Below are 14108 nucleotides of genomic sequence, written 5' to 3' on the forward strand. Positions count from 1 at the left end.
AGTACCGCTAGAGGGGGGAACAGAGAAGCATGGCACACAGGCACACTCACACAGCACTCACTGTATGTATGTGTGTGTGTGCTTGATTCCGTAGGGCTCGTCCTCATCCAGGAAATCGCTGTCTTTGCTATCACTCGTATTGCCCCCTCCCACTCCTCCTCATCCCCGTCTCTCGTCTCGCCTCTGCTCCTCTAGTCGAATCCTCAACACACACCCACACCAACAACGGCCGCGACGGCATTGTAACTTCGCAGGAGCGCGCCCCACGCACACACACACTCTCTCCATCGCGCGTATACGTGGGCATAACTTCAGAGACGTCGCACGCGCCAGAGGTATCGGCACGCGTAGCCTCACCACGCTTGCGTTGCACATCTTTTTGGTGACTCTTCGTCACTGGACGCTCCTACGTACGCACCACACATCCACGCAGAAGGGCATCACGGAAAAGTACAATGCCGCGACCCAACTTTGACGATCTTCTGCACAGCCGCCCGTTTCCCCTCGTCCTAAAAATTCTGAACATCATCGGCGCCTTCGCCTGCGGCTCCTATTCACTCTTTCTCTTTATTACGCACCGGTTCAACGATGTCCGCACCTTTGCAGCGCTCCTCTACCTGCTGGGATTTTCCATTGTGATCCCTTCGGCGGAGTCGGGACTGATGAATCACCCGATGCTCGCCAGCTTCGCGCGTTTTCTTGTCTCGCCGATCGGCCGCGCCTTCCTGTACGTGTTTATGGGCGGCGTGATTCTTGGCAATGGTATTGGTGGCTGGGTGATCGGTATTTATCTCTTCGCCATCGGCGTTCTCAACATCTGTGCTGCGTGTATCCTGAAGTCGTAGAAAAGGGGGGAGCAATGCGGTGACCCTGTGCCGTTGGCGGCGGCGGCAGCAGCAGCAGCAGCGACGTCGCCCGGGGAGTTGCCGGACTCGGTAGGGGGGGGGGATGGGGGCACGGTGATGTATGGGGAGAAGAGGCACTTTATTCGAGTACGGCGGTGTATGGCCTTTCATGTCGCCTTACTTTACTTGCAATCGTCTCCAGCTCGCGCCCCTGCGTTGCTTTCTCGCTTCTTTTTCCCTCTCTGCTCAAACAGCCGTCATGCTGCGCACGCAGGACGACGTCACTGCGTGCTTTCTTCTCGGAAAGCTGATTGGTGTGCAGCGCCCTGAGGCATTCGCACTCTCCGCCGCGTGCCTGGCCACTTGCCTGTCTTTCTTCTTTGGTTTGGCTTGAAAGTGTGTGACGGTGTCGCTGCCGTCGTTACTTTGCGCTCGCACTCGGGGAATTGAAGTTACCCCTCCCTCTATTTTTTCCTTCGCTCTACTGACGCTCCCCCCCCCCTCCCCTCCCGCCAGCATTGTCCATATCGTCCCAGGGAGCTGTAGTGGTTGGCTGCGTGCGTGCTCGTGTCTGGGTATCCTCCTCCAACCCCACACCCCTTTATGCGCACCTTTGGGGGTGTATGCTGTTCGATAGAAATTGCTGCGTGTTGAGTCTCGGGTGCGTGCGTGCGTGTGTGTGTGTGTGTGTGTGTGTGTGTGTGTGTGTGTGTGTGTAAGGATGTGGTCCACAAAGGAGGATGGAGGGGTGGAGTCTGGAGAACTCCTTGTGGCTATTGTGGGCTTCATCTGCTCCCCCCCCCCCGCCCCCTCCTTCCCTCGTCCTCTACGTTACGGCGTCCGTGCCGCCAGTGCAGAGGCTCATTTCCTGGCGTTGGGTGACACCCGTATCGCCGAGCGTCGGGGCCGGTGTGTAGACGGGTGTACGGTTGCTCTCCTTTGCGCCCCCCCCCACCCCCTTTCCTGCCTCTTGCGCGCCTCTCTGTCGCGCAGAGAAAAACCGAGCGAACTGCGGCCACATGGGAAAGTGAAACCCCCAAAACGAACGATGTAGGATGCGTGCCAGCTGCCTCACGCATGCGATGACCCAAAAGGGAGCATCGGCACTAGCAGCGGCAGCAACGTCCATGGCAGAAACGTCCCCTCTGCGCGGAATAAGCGTCTGTGTGCGGGTGCGACTCCTCCCGCCTCTCCAACATACATGTGTGTGTGTGTGTGGAGAGAGACGTGTGGACCTGTTCTTGCTCCTCTCTTTCGCCGTTTCAGCTCTACGTCTCCCTCCCTTCCCCCGCCGCCATCACTCGGGTATCCGCACACCTCTCACTCGAGACCATCCACACACACACACACACACACACACACACGCACATGCATCTACATACGGCACCTCACGTGTTGTAGACCCGTGACGATAAAGACAGCGCCCACCCCACGACCTCTCTTTCTTTTCCCACCCGCACGTTAAGACAGCGCGGGGTGTGAAGCTCTGCCCCGCCACACCGCCTTACCGACAAAGGACAGGAATTGAAGAGGCACGAGAGAAGGCAGGCAGCCTGCAAATTTTTCTGCAGGTGCGTGGCGGCGCTCTGAGCGTCTCCATTCATCGCTTGAACGCGTCTGTGATTTTTGCTCTCGTTCTTCCTCACTGTTGTCTGTAAGCCCCCACTAGAGGGACGTTTTCCCAAGCCTACGTAGCCACCCCCTGTGTGTGTGCTGACTGTGGCCGCTACCACACAAGCGCCTGCATGCACCGCTCACACGAGCAAAATCGACGTGGTGCATCCACCACTGACATCCGCGTCAACGGCACAAGCGAAGACGGCAAGTCGAGGTGTGGTCCAATGCCTTCCATTTCCCTTCAAGGCTCTCACTCCGCGGCACTCGACGGCGAGGGACCACACCTGGCACATCGAAGACGTCCCTCGTCATCCGCGCCTTCCTCTGCCAGCAGCCGTAGCAGCAGTCAAGGCAGGCCCAGCAGCGTGCACTGTGCGTCCTCTCCATTGGCAACCCCCGTCATTGTCGGCGCCACCTCATCAGAACTCAGAAATGGTGAGAAGAAGAGCCGACACAAAAAAGCGCGGCAGGGAGAAGATGCCACGAGGGAGATAACGTGCCCACCTCCGCCGGCACCGCAGCAGCGCCAGCCCCACGAGCTGAGCCGTGGCACTACTGCTCCAACTCCGCTGCAGCAGCGCTTCTCTGAAGTGGAGCTGCAGTTCCAGCTCGAGCAAGACCGTGCGCAGCGCTCTGCGCTTGCACCACACGACATTGCCAACCTCATTCTCTGGAGTGTGCCGGCGCCAGTCCCGATCATCGAGTCGCCACGCGTTTTCTTTATCAAGAACAAGTCGCACGTGCGTAACGCCGTTGTCATCTACGTGAACGGCTGGTCGTATGATGAGATGCTGTGCACCGGCGTCGGTCTTCCGAGAACGCGCGGTGAGGCGCATCACCGCAGCGCTCCCCAAGAGCAAGCCACCCCACCGCACTCGACGGCCACGAATGACAGCACCACGGGTCATGCTGTGGAGAGCACCGCAACGGCAGCGAACGCAAAGGACGATGATGATTCGACTGCGCACTGGGACAAGGAGCTGTGCAGTGCTATGCTGCGTCCGGTGCGAGAGGGCCGATGCTGGGCGCGCCAGAGTCGTGGAGCGGGTTGTGCTGGCGGGGTGCAGTACTGCCCACTCTTCATTCCAAGCACCCGCAATGAACTGGAGAAGGACCTGTGGTGGCGCAACGACGCGCTGGGCCGGCTAAGATCCTCTTCGGCTGCCTCGTCCTCAGCGGTGAATCGCTTCCACCCAAACTTCCGTCGCGGCGGTGAGGAGAGGGACGGGTCGGCTGTCCATTGCGCGAGCCCCGCCGTCAGGGATGCCCGCGGCGTCGGTACCATGTTTCAACAGGCATTACAGGCACACGCGAAGAAGTCGGGCACAGCCGACGGCGCAGCCTCCGGGGATATCTCTGTGATGGCCGCATCGCCACCAGCAGCGGCCTCGCCTACCTTCGCATCGGACGCCTTCCAGCAGTACCAGCACCTCTGGGCGAATCGGGACCTTCTTCAGCAGTACGCCTTGCACCTCCCCGAGCACACAGCTGAGCTGCACGAGTTAGGCTTCACCCTTGCGCCTCCTCCAGAGTCGACGGCTGCCGCGCCTGCGGCTGACGAGGAAACTGCCCTGCAAGGGGGCAACGGCGTGGGAGGTGCACAGGACAGCTGGGTGAGCTTCCCAGCGCCTTCCACCACTGCCACAGCAGACGCCACCGCCGCGACAGGGCGAGGGGTGAGGGTTGTCGCTTTTGATTGTGAGATGGTGCAGATCGAGGGCGGTGAGAGTGCGCTGGCTCGAGCGACGCTAGTAGACGTGCTGACGGGCAGCGTGGTGCTGGATCTGCTCGTCAAGCCACGTCAGCGCATTACAGATTATCGGACTCGCTTCAGTGGCATTGATGCCGCGATGCTCGAGCCCGTGTCCACCACCCTCGCAGACTGCCAGCAGGCGCTACAGCGCCTTGTCGACACGCAGACCTTTGTGGTCGGCCACAGCCTCGAGAACGACTTCAAGGCGTGCAAGTGCATCCCCAACTGCTACGTGCTGGACACAACGCGGTTGTTTCCACATCCGGCAGGACTTCCCTACAAGAACGCCTTGCGCTTCCTCGCCCAGCGCTACCTTCAGCGACGCATTCAGCAAGGCCCGCACAACAGTGCCACTGACGCCGTGGTGAGCGCGGAGCTGACGCAGCTGAAGCTCATCAACGGCCCCTCCTTTGGCGTGCGACCGCGCGTGAGCGTCTTGGGTTGCATCACCGAGGCGGACCCGAATGTTCAGATTTACCTGTTCGACGACGCCGTCACGCTGACTTCCCTCCTGCCCGCTCCGCAGAGCAACGCCTCCTCTGCAACTTACGGAGAGACGAGCGGGGGCACGGTGCCAAGTGCGCCTCCATCATCTGCAGCAAGCTCAGGTCGTATTGATGCCGTGCCCGTGCGTCATGATGAGGACGCGATGCGCAAAGCTGTGCGTGCTCTGCAGCGCCGCGTGAGCCAGCAGGCCCATGAAGCTGCCGCCGTTGCCAACGGCACCGATGGCGACAAGGCCGCACCACACAGGCCAAGCTTCTCTCTGTTCTGGGTTCAGTTAACACAAGCGAAGGTGGATGTGACTCTGCCGCCAGCACAACCATCGGCGCCGTTCCCTGCGGTGGCAGCGGGAGAGGAAAGCGAGACTGGCGAGAAAACGCCATTCGCTGGGGTCTTCAGGAGCTGTGACACGAGCTCTGCACGCATGGTAGCGCAGTTCCGCAGGGTGCACGACACGAACCGCCGCGTGCTGCAGATAATCGAGGCCTGCCCGGATGAGACAATCATCGTCGTGTTGACGGGCCGCTGCGATGGGGAGGCTGGAGGAAACCACTTCTCGCGTGCACAGGGCACATGCTTTGCGTTCGTGAAGGACAGAAGCGCGCCTGGCCCGCGGGCAGACGAGCTGACCAAGCTGACCGACGAGAGCAGCGGGAGCGCACTGCCGCGTGAGTCGGCGGCGGCGGTGCCTCATCATGTGGACGTCAAGACTGCCATGATTGACAGCACACCTCGCGCCTGCCAGCAGCAGTAAACCGCGGTATTCAAGTAAGAATGACCGTTCGTGTTCACGTGCGTATACTGGAGGCATCTGGAGCGCTATGCGGCACTTCTCCCATTTCCTCGCTCTCCGTGTCCGCTGACTTCCTCTCCTTTGTTCTGTAGGACGTGTGGGGCCCACGGGCGGCAGCTGCTCTTCGTCCTCAGCGAGATGGTAAGAGCAGAGGTGTGCAAAGAATAAGAGGCGCTGTGGCAGTGCACCCGCGACTTGGCGCGTCATCTTCCGCGGTTGTGAGGGAGGGGTCTCGCCCCATCCCATCATCTCCTTCGCCATTCTCCTCTCCTTTCACTTTCCCCACATCCTTCCGCAGATGCTGGCTATTCAGAGTGCACTTGACCCTCCTCTTAACTTTCTCGATCAAAGCATGTGTCACTGGCGCCGACAACGTGTGCATAGGTTTCGGGTATGTCTTGAGAGGCCCCCTCCCCCACCCCGGAACCCTTTCGACATCTCCCCGCTTGTCACTCCTCTTCTTGATTTCCTAATGTGTTCTGCTCTGCTCTGCTCCGCCCCCCTCTCTCTCCATCGACAAGGCTTGGCCTTTTTCTCCCTCGACGGTGTACGTCATCACCGCCTCCCTCCTCCACGCACACACGCACAGGCATACCCAAAGGGACGGGGATACGAGAAGGCCAGAGGCACTGGCACCGAAGGGGAAAACCAAGGCCACACACACATCTGCACACTCACAGCTTGGCAGTCACGTGTCGCGACGGCACCCTTCCTTCTGCTCATCCACCCCACTTCCCTCCGGCTCAGTCTTGGAACTCGTCAGAGCCCTTCCCCAGCCTCGGCTTGTCCTTGCATACTGTTTATCTTGTTTTCCCTCTCGCTGCTCTCTTCGCTGACGTGTTTAGGCCAGAGCTCTTCTTCTCACTCACCCCTCCCCACCGCTCTCGTTCACTGCACTGCTCATCGTGGCCTGTGCGCCATGCTGGAGAGTCGTCCACTGCGTGGGTGGGCTGCGCCACCATCCGTCACTATCGCCAACAGCAGTGGCGCTAACGTGGACCTGAACAAGGTATACAGTCACCCGCCGTGCATGGGGAAAACCGCTGCAGGAAATCCGTTGTCCCTGCCAGCGAGCACCTCCGCGGGCTGCAGGGGGGCGGTATGTAAAGGTGGCATGGGCTCGGCCGCCCATGGCAATGGCAGTGCTGCTGCCCGTAGCGCCGCTCCGCCTTCCACCACCACGTTCTCAGCCAATGCCGACACTCCCATCGCGGAGACGGAGGTGGGCGCAGGCACCTTCTCATCAACCACCGCTGCAGCGACTCTGGCCTTGCCACAAAGTGAGGAGGAGGTGACGAACTATGTGCTCTATGACGGGTTGCCGCACGTTGGCCCCGCCTCGCGCCGGGCCCAGCAGCGGCAGAGCGAGGCCTACTACCGGTTCCAGCACCGCATTCACGAGCGCACCGAGGCTGCGCACGCGTTGATACTGTCCGCCAACCCGCTGTCGCTCTCCGTCATGGACTCTCAGCTGCGCCTGTACCGCTGGCGCGTGACGCAGGCACAAACACTCACTGAGGCCACCTCCATCTTGCAGGACTACGTTGTCGAGACGGCAAAACACGGCTACCGTGTGCGCCGTCGTGCGCCACCGCTCAGACAGAGTCGCTACGCGCATGGACGTGGGCGTGCTACGCTGAAGCAGAGGGCGCAGGAGGAGCTGGAGAGGTTGGGTCTCAAGGACACCGTACAAGACAGCGCTGGGGCGTCTGCGGATGGCACTCGTATGGGCAGGGGGGTTATCGCTGCCAGGAGACACCCCAACGACAGCGGTGCCTCCGACAGGCATCCAGACCAAGAAGCGGAGGAGGAGGAAGAGGAGGGGCTGGACGACGCGGCCCTCGAGGATGACGTGGAGAGCGCGCTGCCGCCGCCACCGCCTGACACGCTGCCGCGGCTGGTTCTCGTGGACGCCTTCACCCACGAGGACCTCGGCGACATTGCCCGCCACGTGCGCTTTGTTGACCAGGAGTACGGGCTGGAGATGCTGCTCGTGCTACTGCTTCCCAATGATGCCGGGATGATGACTGTGTCGATGCAGGGCGCAGGCTTTGTCGTAACCCCAACGCACCACATCACGATGGAAGATGCCTACGCAGCCGGGTACGACCTTGTGTTGGCGCACAGCATGGACAATCTCCTCGTCGACTTCTTCACGAGCGAGTTTGTGTCGTCGGTGGGACGGTGGCGCAACGACGTGCGCTCCAAGGCAGCGGTGGGCAACTACATGAGTCTGCGCAGCGTCCTCCTCGGCGGGCTGGACATGGATGCCCTTCAGCGTCTCGCCTGGGATAACCGGGTTGACGACGCCGGGGTACTGGAGGTGCTTGGAGCCCAGTCGCTCTCCACGCAGGGCGGAGCTCAACGCTACGGCGAGGCTAGCCGGAATCTACTGCAGCAGCAGGGAGGTGCCGAGGCTGAAGTCGGCGCCAAGTGTTCCGGCAGTGGAGCGAGTCGCTGCAGCCGCAGCGGCTCTGTCGAGTCCGACGCTGACCTCGCTCAGAGCCGGGGTGAGCCAATTCTTGGCGTGGGCGTGCCGCGGCTGCGCAGGCGCCCAACGAGTGTGGCGCACTTTGGGGTTCGTCTGCCGGCTAATCAACACGCACTGCATGAGCCCATTTTGAGCTTCTCCACTAAAAGAGACGTCTTCGCTAGTGTGATGACGCAGGAGGTGTATCCCTGGTACTCACACTCTCGTCGTCGCTGTCATACCGGCGAAGTGGGAGACGGGGCGGGCGGCGCCGAGGACGACGTGGACGTGTCGAAGCACCAGCAGCACCTCCTACAAGAAGCACTAGAGAAAGAGCTGGGTCGTTTGCTGGCCGAGAACGAAAGCAAGCAAGCGTCCATCGATGCCATGCAAGAAGAGGTGGAGCGGCTGCATCGCACCGTGGCCGTCCTCCGACGGCACCAGTCTGGTGCTCCTGGCGCGGCCGGCGACGGCGTCAACGCGAAAACCCTTCCGGAGCGCCCCGACAGCGGCTCAACAGTGCACCTTAGCAAGCAGCAGCAGGTGTACATCCTCAAGGAGCGGCTGGAGATGGCGAATGACCGAATTATGACCCTTCTGAAAGGTGGGCGACCTAGCGGAGCCCCCACGTCCCCCCGTCGGCGTGGCGGACGCCGGTTCAGCGGCGGGAGCCGACGCCCTGGCGGTGGCCGTGCGGGAAGTACCGCCCAATCACCAGAGCAGACGTCTCGCTCGAGGACGTATTCCCCGCTTCTCATCAACGCCATCGTGCGGGAGGCGGAGCAGATGACCGCGCTGGACTCGGACGCCAACTTCTCGCTCACTCAGCTGGAGCTTCACCTTCAGGAGATGAAGGCCGCCTCTAACAACGCCGCCAGCAAAGCAGCGGCCGGCCAAAAGCAGCGCAGAGAGCGCGAGGCGGCGGACCGGGTAATTCGCTCTCTCCAACTGGAGCTCATGGAGCTGCAGGGGCGCCTGGATGACACGGACTTCGGTAACAGCCAGACGGCGGCAGAGAGCTCTGATGGGCTGCAGGCGCGCATGGCGGGTCGCTTGCAGGCCGCGCTGGAGGTGCTGGAGGCACAGACTCTGCGCATCCGGCATCTGGAGGAGCTGCGGCAGATGGATCAGCTGCTGCTGAGCGCCACCCTCAGTCAAGAAGGTGCGAAGGGCCAGAAGAAGAAGGGTGCCGGTAGCAATCGCAGCCCTACCGCGGGCATCGTCGGCGCCTCAGACAACACGGACGATGGGGACCGGAACAGCAGCTCCAGCGCGGACGGCGACGAGGTCGACGCTCTCGCAAGCAGGCGCGGTGCCGCTCGAGGTCACAGGGCACAGCGCCCGCGCGCCACAAGTAAGAAGGCAGCCAAGCCGCGCTTTGGGATAGAATCCGTGCCGGCTGGCAAGAAGGGGGTGGCTGGCAGTGGTGCTGGAGCGGCGGCGTCGACGCACTTCACGAAGGGAGGTGCCAATGCAGTAAAGGTCATCGATAGCGACAGCACCCAAAGGGAGGGTATGGAGGAGGCTGTCGCGCGGCACACCGAAGCTGCCGTGCAGGACGCCGTGACCTCCCTCCAAGGCTCCCATCGCCAGCAGCTCGCTGCTCTCCTCCAGGTGTGCAAGATGCAACTCACCCGGGTAGTACTGAAGCTTCAGAAGCCCTCCACCAGTGCGTACGCAGCGCTGCTGCAGGAGGAGCTCTCCCGTGCAGAGCAGGACCGGCACAGTGCGTGGATGCGTCTGCAGTTTACGCTGAATGGCCTTGCCCCGGACCAGTACGATGCGACGCTCGCGAACGGAGCGTTATCCTCAGCAGCAGCAGCAGCGACAGCGCCTCTCGGCGCTCTGACGGCCATGGTGACCCCCGGCCTGGATGCGACCGACATCGCTGCGGCTGCTGGTCCTCTCGATGGTGCCAATGCGGTCCCGATCGGTGCGGTGACGGACCCGCAGGTGCGATGCGTGGCTGCAAGCATCGCACGCGAGTACGCGGCGTATGGTCTGCGCGTCGCCTACATGACCAGCGAGCTCCAACGCGTGAAGCAGGCCATGATGACCTCGCAAGGGCACCAGCCGGAGTCCGCAGCCGCAGCGATGCCCGTCGTTGCGGATGTCCCACCCGAGCAACTTCTCTCCGCTTGCCAGGCAGCCAAGACTTACGTACAGGCCACGATCGAGGCGTGTGGGTCGACTCAAGCTTATCTTGAGGCTGTGCAAGCAGAACTCGTCACCGAGCAGCAGCTTCGCCCCTGGTGTGACGTGAAAAGTCAGCAGCTTTTCAGTGCAGCGCACACAACGCCGTCGCCCTCTTGCATGGTGCTCGTGCCGTCCACGCTGCACCTGGCCGCATCCACGTCCAGCGCTGCTGGCACACAGAACCATGCCCTAGACAACACGCCTCCCTCGATGGTGTCCTCGAGTGACGACCAGGTAATGTTGCTTGCGGACGTGGATGCGAGCATGCGTGATGTCGCAGACGTGTATGCCACGCTGCTGCGTGCACTGACACCGAAAATCAGTGGGGCTGCTGTGTGCAACTCTACCCCCGCCAGCGGCAGCGAGAAGCGCGCCTCCAAGTGGCGCAGGAGGCCTGTAGTCTCGCCGACGCAGTCCAAAGCGACTGGGCCGCAGCAGAAGGCGCAGCGCCAATCTGTCGCCACGCCAGCCGACAAGAGTGCCGACGACTCCCCGGATGAGTTGGACTCTCTTCTACCCCTTCACCAGCCTGCTGGGCCCACCATGGAAGCAGCTATGGCCATGTTGCCCCTTCACCGAGATGGCGTGGCCGGCTATCAGGGACAGCTAAACCGCCTCTACACCGCCGAAGGAGCCCACAGTGTCACGCAAAGGCGGCTCTATGAGGCAATTCTTCGCGCCTACCAGCAGCACCGCATTCACCCGGTGCACATGGCGGCGGTGGAGTATGCGGTGGGTTTGCCGCTGCTGGACCTTCGCCGCAGCGATGGTGGCATCGCGAAGGACAGGTCGAGTGAGTCGCTTACCTCGGAGGGCGAGGTGCCAGTGGACCTCATTTTTGCCCAGGCAGGCGCTGCGCACGCGCAGCATCGCGAGGTGATCGCGCTTCTGGAGCTCATTACGCCTACGACAGCGCGAGGGCTGCGCGCACTTACAAGGGAACTACGACAGATGCAAGGCCTGCTCGATCGCGAGGATGATGAAGCCGTCTTCGCTGGAGCTCTCAACGGAACTGGTCCACCGTGCACCTCACCGGTGTTCTTATCCGCCGTGGATGCAGCAGTGCTCGGGTGCGTCGTTGATGAGCTGCGGTGGCGGCAGTGGCAGCACTCTGTGCTACCAAGCAAGAAGGACAGCAAGGACTCCTCTGACCCCGTGCCACTTTCGGCTGCTGGCGCTGCGCCTAGCGAGCTCGTTACGGCGCTAATGCTGGCGCGCCGCCACAAGAGTAGAGGTGACAGCAGTAGCACCCCCACCGAGGACGGTGGTCCGGCTCTAGAAGATGCCCGGGGCATTGCTCACTACATGGCCTTCTGCGCTGCGCCAGAGCGGGCCGCTGGCAACGCTCGCTCGAAGCGGAGATCATCTGTGCAGGGGTCCAGTGGATCGCAGGCGTCTGAGGCAGAGGACCTGTTTCACCTAACCGACGTGCCGTTGATGCCGAGCAATGCGAGCGGCACCAGTCCATTGGCTGCCGCCGGCAGCGACGACTCCGATGTTGGCCTCAAGGTTGCACACGAGCTGGCGGCGCTCTTTAGCAAACGTCATCCGCAAAGCGCGGATGGCGGTGATGACGGGGCCGCAGCGATGCTTGCAGACATCTATCTCGATGACGACGAGGGCGGGGGAGCGGGCAAGTTTGGCGGAGACTCGAACAAGGAGGCGATGCGCAGTATCCGGCGAGAACTGGAGTATCTGCAGGCAGTGAAGCAACAGCGCATGTGGGAGCTCATGATGCGGTTCGAGTTGCAGAAGGAGCGTAGCGCTGGCAACGACAGCAGCGGCAGCCGCCCGGCGAAGTGGGGCGTTGCTGGTGCGCACAGTGGCGATGGCGGTGCCCTGCTGCCCTCCATCGACCCCGACCGTCTCACCTTCGAGGTAAAATCTGGTAGTCCTGCGTGGTACGGGATGGAGGCTGCAAAACGGGTGCACAACATCCTGCGCCGCCGCGCGCGTCCTGATCAGATCATCGTCGGTGGCGGTCCGCACGGCGGCAGCGTTGGCATCGAGCTCAGTCGCCGTACCGCGCAGCCGGCGCCAAGCACGGCAGGCAGCAGCAAGACTGGCAATGTTGGCAGTGGTCTGCCGAGTCCGGAGGACGAGGGCTACGCACGCTCATCTGGTGAAGAGGAGGCGTTGTACACCCTCAGGCCGTATGCGTCAAATCAGCAGCCCAATCGCACTGATGGGCGTGCCACTCCATCCATAGCACCCCTTCCCCCCCTGCGCCAGCATGGGCTGTCACGGGCGCAGCAGTGGCACGCCACCCGCGCTGGCGGTGTTGCTGCTCATTGCGAAGATCAGGTCACCCTCAGCAATCCGTATACCCAGGACGGAAGCTTCGCCGGCCATGGCTACAACACCACGCTGATGGCAGCCGCGAGGTATTTGTCGCCGCGCGACGTCCTGAGTTTGAATGCCTACGGGCACATGACCTCCGGCGGCGCTTACGACTACTCAGACACCAACCAACCTCTCTACACCGCTGGTGGGCTTATCGACCAGGTCCTGGCGTACCGAGAGGCGCTGATGCACGCTGCCGGCCGCGTTGTGCCAATGCCATCCAGCACCTACGCCAACGGGGCCCCGTACTGCTTGCCACTCTCGTCATCGTCAGCGCCATCGAGGCAGGTCGGCGTGTCTGGCAACCACCCCTACGACCCGCAAGACCGCCAACCGCCTTCACCAGTACCGCTGCCGGAGGTGACTTCGTGGGTGTACGGCGTCCCTGAGACGCACGCCTCATCACTTGTACAACAACAGATCATTAGCTCGCAGCAGCAGCAGGATACGCTTCTCTTCATGCCCCGCTACGACCGCTCCCTGCTGGCCGAGGTCGAGGGGCGGCAGCGCGCGCGTGTGCCACCAGCGGTGCCATCGGCACTGGTTCGCGGTCACGGCTTTCTGGCTGGTGCGGCTGCCGGTGCCTCCCCCTACACCACGCCCGCTGCCCTTGCTGCTCAGCGATTACAGGCAATGCTGAGCGTATCCATGGGTAACCCGTCCATCGCCACAGCTGGACGCGGCACGGCGCTTCTGCCGACGCGAGGCTATACTCTGCACCCACAGCGGTGCGACAGCGTCGCGGCAGCACCACCACTTTCATCGGAGTCGCCTTCGACAAAGCAAGCTCTGGCCAGAGCCAACGCCGCAAGCGCCGGCGTCGACAGCACTGTGCCCTCTTCGCAGACCAGCCTAGGGGCAACGGGAGGAGGCGAAGTCTGGCAGCCGCACTGTGAGTCCTTCGCGTTTGACGGGAAGGACCCGAACCTCCTTGATAGGACTCTGGGACCCCAGGGGGACGGTCCCTCGTGAGCAAAGATGAAGGAAGGGGAAGAGGTTGCAGGCGCGAGGGAGAGCATAGGCGCGTATGTCTACATGTCTGCTTGTGTAGGTGCGTAGCGAAACCCACCACCTCCTCCTCCTTCTCCGCTCCGTCTCCCCTATTTGCCCCTTCGCCGCCGCCCATCATGCGTGTTTTGATGTACATCACTGAGACTACCATTGTGTGTGTCTCTCTCTCTTTTCCTTTCCAGCGCTTTTCTTGTCTTGAATCCCTTTCCCATTATCCTTCCACTCGCCCCTATGCCGCCCCTATCAGCCTGCAGACTGAGGCTCTGCCCTGTGCCTTGACTGTGATGTTTGGTTGCCGCTGCTAGGGGGGGGCACGCGTAGTTGTTTGGTGGCTGTCACTCTGCCAGACCGCTGTCTGTATGTCTTTCCCCTATCCCCTGCCCCACTCTCTCTCTCTTTCCCCGTTTCACGCGTGCTTGCACATTACGCGTGTGTGTGTGTGTGTGTGTAATGGGGGGTGAGGGGGGAGAAGCGACGTTGAGATGTCACACGCACGCGGGGGGCAAGCCAATGTAGTTGTGGCACCGAGCACTCGAGCAAACAGCGTCAGTCCAACTAAAAAGGGTGTGTGTGGGG

The 14108-nt window shown here is 62.0% G+C and overlaps 3 protein-coding genes across 3 annotated transcripts; all 3 read left to right on the top strand.

Annotated features, from left to right (window-relative positions):
- Nucleotides 1-455: 455 nt before the first annotated feature.
- LBRM_10_0280 (conserved hypothetical protein) lies at nt 456-845 on the top strand (the record flags this gene model as incomplete). The annotated part of the gene is made up of 1 exon (XM_001562749.2): nt 456-845. The coding sequence occupies one exon, from the start codon at nt 456-458 to the stop codon at nt 843-845; it is 390 nt and encodes a 129-aa protein (XP_001562799.2).
- A 1841-nt stretch (nt 846-2686) lies between these two features.
- On the top strand, nt 2687-5473 carry LBRM_10_0290 (conserved hypothetical protein; the record flags this gene model as incomplete). The annotated part of the gene is made up of 1 exon (XM_001562750.2): nt 2687-5473. One exon carries the CDS (start codon nt 2687-2689, stop codon nt 5471-5473), a length of 2787 nt encoding a protein of 928 aa, XP_001562800.1.
- Nucleotides 5474-6626: 1153 nt separating this feature from the next.
- LBRM_10_0300 (conserved hypothetical protein) lies at nt 6627-13493 on the top strand (the record flags this gene model as incomplete). Its single annotated transcript, XM_001562751.2, has 1 exon — nt 6627-13493. One exon carries the CDS (start codon nt 6627-6629, stop codon nt 13491-13493), a length of 6867 nt encoding a protein of 2288 aa, XP_001562801.2.
- Between the last annotated feature and the right edge of the window lie 615 nt (nt 13494-14108).

This window comes from Leishmania braziliensis, chromosome 10 (genome assembly GCF_000002845.2).
Source record: "Leishmania braziliensis MHOM/BR/75/M2904 complete genome, chromosome 10".
Classification (NCBI taxonomy): Eukaryota; Euglenozoa; class Kinetoplastea; order Trypanosomatida; family Trypanosomatidae; genus Leishmania; species Leishmania braziliensis.